Source organism: Aquarana catesbeiana, linkage group LG05, assembly GCF_042186555.1.
Source record: "Aquarana catesbeiana isolate 2022-GZ linkage group LG05, ASM4218655v1, whole genome shotgun sequence".
NCBI lineage: Eukaryota > Metazoa > Chordata > Amphibia > Anura > Ranidae > Aquarana > Aquarana catesbeiana.
In genome coordinates, this window is record NC_133328.1 from 632,073,550 (window position 1) to 632,081,354 (window position 7,805).

Here is a 7,805-nt window from a genome sequence, read left to right on the forward strand (position 1 = left end):
ATCTTGTACCCCAAGTACAAAATGTTCTGTGTTGGACTTTTCCAGACCGATTATCCACCCCAACCGACTCAGGCTGAGCTGTGTCAACTCTAGGTCCTGACGAAGTTGTTTCTCCGAATGGGCCGTGAGGAGTAAGTCGTCTAGATATGGAATGATCGAGACTGACTGAAGTCTTAACGGAACTAATGCCTCCCCAAGAACCTTGGTAAAGATTCTCGGGGAGGATGACAGTCCGAAGGGAAGTGCTCTGCACTGGAAATGATAAATTATGGTGTCTATCGGGATCGCCATCCGAAGAAATTTCTGGCATTCCTTCCTTATTGGGATATGCAGATAGGCGTCCCTTAAATCCAGGGTAGCCATGAACACCTCTTTTTGGAGAAGATTCCTTATCGAGTAAATGGACTCCATTCAGAATTTTTTTGTATCGGATGGAGCGGTTCAAAGGTCGGAGGTTCATGATTAGTCTGAACTTTCCAGACGGCTTTTTTACAACAAAAATGTGCGAGTAAAAACCATCCCCCTGTTCCTGAATGGGGACTGGTGTCAATACCTCTTGATCCACCATTTCCCCTATTAACAGAGGTAAGGCCTTAGCCTTTTCTGAGTGTCTTGGAAGCTTTGTCACAAGAAACTTTGAGGGTGGATCGCTGTGAAATTCCAGCGCATACCCTCTTTTTATAATGTTTAAGACAAACTCGTTTGAGGTTATCTTTTCCCACTGTGGGAGAAAATTCACTAACCTTCCTCCCACCGGAACCCTGATGTCACTGGGGTTTAGGGTTTGAATTGGGGCGGTTAAAAATGATGCCCCCTTTCCCCTTTTTGTCCTGTCCAGTGCTTTTTGGGTTTGAACTCCTTCTCTGACTTGGAGGGTTCCTTTGAGGGATGAAAACATTTTCTTTGAAAATTTTTCTTTTTAATGGGAAAGGTTTTCTTTTTATCCGCCGTTCTTTCCAAGGCAGTATCTTGTTCAGGCCCGAAGACTAAGTCTCCTGTAAAGGGGACACTGCACAGGCGTGTTTTAGATGCCGTGTCTCCCCCCCAAGTTTTCATCCATACTGACCTCCTGGCTGCGACAGAAAGCGCCACGGTTTTAGCCGTAAATTTTATGGCATCAGTGGAAGCGTCAGAGATTAAACTTGTCACCTTAAAAAGCATAGGGAAGGTTTTCAAGAGCTCCCCCTAGGTGTGCCTGCCTTTAGGTGTTCTTCTAGTTGGGATAACCATAACTCCAGATTCCTGGCAACAGAAGAAGTGGCTAGAGCTGGTTTTAAGCCTGCCATAGAAGCATCCCAGGCCCTCTTTAAGACTATGTCTGTTTTCCTGTCCATTGGGTCCTTTAAATGACCCATATCCTCAAAAGCATGGTCAGACTGTTTTGAGACTTTGGACAGAGGGGCATCTAGTTTAGGATTTGTATTCCAGACCGCCTCTGGGCTCTCATCAAAGGGGAATCTCCTTTTAAGTGAATTTGGAAAGAACACCTTTTTATCTGGCTCGGCCCACTCCTTGCGGCCAAGGTCAGAAAGCACTTTATGTATAAGGAATACCTTAGCTTTCTTTTTCCCCAGAGCCTCATACATTTTATCATGTTTGGTCAATTGTGTTTCTTCCTCATCAATTTCCAGCGTATCATAAATAGCGCTCAACAGCTCATCTACTTCCTCAAGAGACAGCTTGTATTTTGCTGCTTTGTTAGCTACAACCTGATCCTCCTCCTGATCCGAGTCTGCATCAGAGGATTCAGGGCTAACCAACACGGGGCTATGCTCCCTGACTGTACGGGGCTCCCCAGAACTGGGTGTTGTAAGGCATGGTGAGGAGGGAATGGCAGCTGCTTTACTGGTGGAAGCTGACGTGCTTACATCTGCGATTAACTCGCGGAGAGATTTAAAGGTTGCCATAAATCAGTGCCGCCTATCAGTGCCCATCATCAGTGCCACCTCATAGGTGCCACCTCATTGGTGCCACCTCATCGGTGTCCATCAGTGCCGCCTTATCAGTGCCCGTCAGTGCAGCCATATCAGTGCCCATCATTGAAGAAGAAAACATACTTATTTACAAAAAAATTTAACAGAAACAAAGAAAAACGTGTTTTTTTTCAAAATTTTCGCTCTTTTTTTATTTGTTGCGCAAAAAATAAAAACCACAAAGGTGATCAAATACCATCAAAAGAAAGCTCTATTTGTGGGAACAAAATGATAAAAAATTTGTTTGGGTACAGTGTTGTATGACCATTCAAATTGCGACAGCGCTGAAAGTAGAAAATTGGCCTGGGCAGGAAGGTGTCTAAGTACCTGGTAATGAAGTGGTTAACCAAGCCTCTCCAAAGCCTTGTTTCGAAGCAAGTGTAAACTAGCCCTAAGTGCCTCATCAAGAAGGGACAAGGACATCCACATCCTTCTCTGTCGTTGATTTTTTATATATATTTTTTTAATGAACTGTTCTTAGAGTTGTTGGAAGTGATCTGGGAGTGTACACTGTGCATGTAATACAAGAATTTCTAGGAGCAAAGTGAAGGAGCATTTTTTGTCTCTGCCATAATTCCTGGCTCTGTTCTGCCTGCTTTGGAGTTTGGGGTTTTTCTGCCCACCTTTGTATGTTCCAGCTCCTCCTTTTACACTATTCATAGTAAAAACACTTTTAACCACTTGTATATGTCTCGGGACAGGTTTCTTTTACAGTTGGAAATTATTTTCTCCTAAACACAAAAAACAAAAAGCATAAACATGCAAATAGCTATTCACACTACATTATATAACTTAACTTTGTGTCTTGTCTGCAGAAGCAATTTAAAGCTAAGAATCAGTACAATATGTATCAACATGTAGGGACATATACCTAAAATATAAACATTTATTTGTCCTCCAACTTCCTCAAGATAAAAGCTGCAAGACCAGCTCAGCCCCACCCTGTGCCGAGAAATGTGAGATGACTTTGGATTTTCAGTCTCAAAGACTTTCACTTTCATTTCTCTCTTCTGCTGTCAGCGATGGCGTCTGCTGATGTGAGACAAGAGCTGGACTGTTCCATCTGTCTGGAAATGTATAAAGATCCTGTAATGCTGAGATGTGGACACAACTTCTGCCAGGTCTGTATTGATGGTGTGTTGGATACACAGGAGAGATCTGGAGGTTATTCCTGTCCTCAGTGCAGAGAAGAGTTCCAGGATCGGCCTGTACTTCAGAGGAACATAACACTACGTAACATAGTGGAGGCTTTCCGATCTTCTCAGCTGGAAGAAGGGAAGACTGGAATCTTCTGTACTTACTGCTATCACTCTCCTGTACCTGCTGTTAAATCCTGTCTGCATTGTGAAGCTTCTCTGTGTGATAATCACCTGAAAATCCACAGCAAGTCACCAGAACATGTCCTAACTGATCCCACCACTTCCATGGAGAACAGAAAATGCTCCATCCATAGAGAACTTCTTAAATATTACTGCACTGAGGACTCTGCCTGTATCTGTGTGTCCTGCAGTTTGGCCGGAGAACACCGGGGACACAAGGTGGAGACTCTGGATGAGGCCTGTGAGAAGAAGAAACAGAAACTGAGAAATGTTCTGCAGAAACTGATGACAGAGAGAGAGGAGACGGAGAAAAGAGTCCAGAGTCTGCAGGATCGCCGGAGAAAAGTACAAGAAAAATCAGCTGGTCTAACAGAGAGAGTCACTGCCCTGTTCATAGAGCTCAGGAGACATCTGGAGGACCTGGAGAATAGAGTCCTGAGGAACATCTCCAGCCAGGAAGAGCGGATCTCATTGTCTGATCTGATCCATCAGCTGGAAATAAAGAAGGAGGATCTGTCCAGGAAGATGGAGGACATTGAGGAGCTGTGTAACATGACTGACCCACTGACTGTCCTACAGGAATCAGACACAGGGGACTTGTGTGATACTGAGGAGGGAGATGATGAGGACAGAGAGAGACATGATAGACTCCTCCATGATGGAGGAGATCTGGATGTGTTTGGAATCTCACACACATTACACACGGGGTTATCTGATATGATAAAAGGGGTAAATGTATTCTTCAATATACAGGAAGCTTCAGACATATTACTGGATGTGAACACAGCTCATAATAATCTACAGATATCAGATGACATGAAAACTGTATCCAGGTCAGTTATAAAGCAGAATCGTCCAGAAACACCGGAGAGATTTCAGTTATGTTTCCAGGTATTAAGCAGTCAGAGATTTTCCTCGGGGCGACATTACTGGGAAGTGGATGTCAGTGAGGCAGAATATTGCAGAGTCGGGATGTGTTATCCCAGTATAGAGAGGACAGGAGGAGTGCAGACAGGGATTGGAGAGAATAACAAGTCCTGGTGTTTGTGGAGGTATAGAGGTGTGTATAGCGGTGGGTGTTCTCTAAGACATGACAATAAATCGATCAGCACATCCCCCAATCTCTCCAGTAACAGAGTCGGGATCTATGTGGATTATGAGGCCGGGCAGCTGTCCTTTTATGATCTGTGTGACCCGATCCGACACCTCCACACCTTCACCACCACCTTCACTGAGCCCCTCCATGCCGGGTTATGGGTAATAAAAGGTTCTATAACAATATCTGGGGGTGAAAGGCGACGTGAGAAATAATAATAGAACAGAAAATCTGCCCAAACCTGCTGACATCACAGAAATCTGAATCTGACTATTTGTAACTAATGGAATAATGCAGAAGATTCATATTCCATATGTCATAAATCTAAAGGTTCCCAACACAAACAATCACAGCATTGAGAAATCTCAGCACAGGAAAGTGTGATTTATTCTCTTATAGTGACAATAATAAGATTTGGGGTTTTCAGGGGTTCATTAAGGGCCAGTTCACACCACATGCATTCCAGTGCGTTTTTTTTCTGCATCAAAAACGCATAGAAAGCAGGTTATATGGTTTTCAATGGCATCGTTCACACCAGTGCTTGCAGTTCCAGTTCCAGAAAAAAAGTAGAACATGCTGCATTTTTCCTGCACTGAACTGTACTGGAACGCTGTAAAACACACCAAAAATGCACTGGAACACCCATGTTCTTATTTAAGGTTAAGGGAAAAAAATATGGGGGGGGGGATGCACTGGACTGCATCAAAAACGCAATGAAACGCATCAAAAACATTCATAAAAAAGCATCTGGAGAGCATCCGGACTGCGTTTCTATGGTGTGAACTGGCCCTTATAATGACAATAATAGGATTTGGGGTTTTCAGGGGTTCATTAAGGGCCAGTTCACACCACATGCAGTCCAGTGCGGTTTTTTTCTGCATCAAAAACGCATGGAAAGTAGGTTATATGGTTTTCAATGGCATAGATCACACCAGTGCTTGCAGTTCCAGTGCGTTTCAGTTGCAGAAAAAAAGTAGAACATGCTGCATTTTTCCTGCACTGGACTGTACTGGAACGCTGTAAAAAGCATCAAAAACTCACAGGAACGCACCAAAAACGCACTGCAACACCAATGTTCTTATTTAAGGTTAAGAAAAAAAATGGGGGAGAAATGCACTGGACTGCATCAAAAATGCATCAAAAACGTGCATTTAAAAAAGCATCTGGAGCGCATCCGGACTGCGTTTCTATGGTGTAAACTGGCCTGGATGCGTTCCAGGTGCTTTTCTGCATGTGCGTTTTTGATGCATTCCAGTGCGTTTTTGATGCAGTCCAGTGTTTTTTTTTTCCCTCTTTTTTCTTAACCATAAATAAGGACAAGTGTGTTGCAATGCGTTTTTGATGCATTTTACAGCGCTCCAGTACAGTCCAGTGCAGGAGAAATGCAGCATGTTCTACTTTTTCTGGAACTGGAACACACTGGAACTGCAAGCACTGGTGTGAACTATGCCATTGAAAACCATATAACCTACTTTCCATGCGTTTTTGATGCAGAAAAAAACGCACTGGACTGCATGTGGTGTGAACCGGCCCTAAGTGTTAGTGGTCAGGATAAGATTATTATCATTGATTATAATTTGAATTATTATTCAAAATTTGCAGAAAATATAATGTACACTATTGCAGCTTGCCAATACTTAGATGTGGTGACTGCATTGGTTTTCTTTTTTCAGTCTTTTTTTTTTCAATTTTTACCTAGAGATCCTGCCAGTAACACACTTCCTGTCCTAGGATGACACCACTCACTCATGGTACTGTACACTGTAGATTTTTAGGTACTGTCATTTTTTGGCGCCGTTCCACGAGCGTACGCAGTTTTAAAGCGTGACATGTTGGGTATCTATTTACTCAGCATAACATCATCTTTTATATTTCACCATATGGGTAATATATTGTGTTTTAAAATTGTGTGTGTATTAAAATACATTTACATTACGTTTTTTTTTTCTCAAAAAAATTTGCATTTAAAAAGACGTTGTGCAAATATAAAAATATGCAACACCCACCATTTTATTCTCTAGGGCCTCTGCTTTAAACTATCTATAATGTTTGGGGGCTCTGGGCAGTTCTCTAGCAAAACAATGCTGATTTTTACATATAGGAGAGGAATGTCAGAATTGGCCCGGACTGGAAGCGGTTAATATCAGACTGCAGAGTGCACAGGACAGCACTGGATTTCTGGCAGGATTCACAGGGTGATTTGTACACTGATTGAATAGCTATAACAATATTCTTTCAAGTGTATATTTAACAGATCAAAATGAAGGAAATAAGTGAAGCTGGTTGTTATCTTCATTGTAGTTTATTGTTGCTGTCAGACAGAAGTGTACAAAGCTGTAAAGCTCTAATTGGCTCAGAGTGCTGCCCCTCCCCCCATGCTGCTGTGTAGGTGATTACAGGAAGTGATATCAGGACCAATTCAGATATATACAACAGTTCTATGTAGACAAAAAATACGCTTTTTAATTAATACATAATTGCATTAAAGTAGAACTGAAGGCAATACTTTTTTTTTTCATTTTGGATAGATCAAGGGAGGGTTATAACCCCTGTGAGATTTTTTTTTCTGCCATCTGTGTCCCATTGTTGAGATTTCCCTTCACTTCCTGTCCCATAGCCAAACAGGAAGTGAGAGGAAATCCCTGTAAATCAAGGGAATTTCTTGGGACCCCCCCAGGTCACGACGATTTTTTTAGTAAAATACGTGCATCCCACCCCTGATGACTGGCAGGAAACCAAGAAACGCGTCGGGTTATAAACTAAGGGTGCCGAGCTAAGCCTATTCTTATTTGAATTCAATGAACTTTTCTCTGATTTTGTATTCTTATCATGTGATTTATGTAAAATTTGGATTGTCATATATTTTTTGACTCTTGTATTTTTCTGCAAGAATTGTATCAGTTTATGTCCCTTGATTTGTCTGCATAAAATTGTGATTATTAATACAAATATTTCATCTTTTATGATTATGCCTGTATTCTATTTATTCTACTTGTGTAGTCCTAAAACAATCATGGACAACCCGGACGGGTTAACGACATCAAACTAAATCCAAATGAATATAATTGAATGTATATTTATCACCTACAATGACATGCTTCATTTAAAGTCCCATCTCCGTTCTCCAATTTTCTGTAATATAACCAGGGATGGAAGCATGCCATTGATACATGAAGGTAGTGACAGGCCACGTTTTCTTCATTAGAATCAAAGCAGGTTTAAGAATTCGGTTAAATACAAATTTGAATTACGTTATTTCGGACCAATTTTATTTCATTATTTTGGAGGATTCCTTTACATTTCCATTACTGATAAGGTTTATTTCAGATATGTGAAGTGTTCAATATTATAAAAGAAATATCTAAATTCAACATTTTGCTGCGTACATGTACAATACTGTGCAAAAGTTTTAGGCAG

General features: G+C 41.6%; 1 protein-coding gene across 1 annotated transcript; it reads left to right on the forward strand.

Annotated features, from left to right (window-relative positions):
- The first annotated feature begins 2,971 nt into the window (after window positions 1-2,971).
- Window positions 2,972-5,581, forward strand: LOC141145561 (E3 ubiquitin/ISG15 ligase TRIM25-like). The gene has a single exon (XM_073632361.1). It carries the CDS (start codon window positions 2,996-2,998, stop codon window positions 4,601-4,603), a length of 1,608 nt encoding a protein of 535 aa, XP_073488462.1. The 5' UTR covers window positions 2,972-2,995; the 3' UTR covers window positions 4,604-5,581.
- The last annotated feature ends 2,224 nt before the right edge of the window (window positions 5,582-7,805 follow it).

Bases quoted from the DNA above. Each gene is read 5' to 3' on its own strand.
- LOC141145561 (XM_073632361.1), top strand. From the start codon at position 2,996: ATGGCGTCTGCTGATGTGAGACAAGAGCTGGACTGTTCCATCTGTCTG.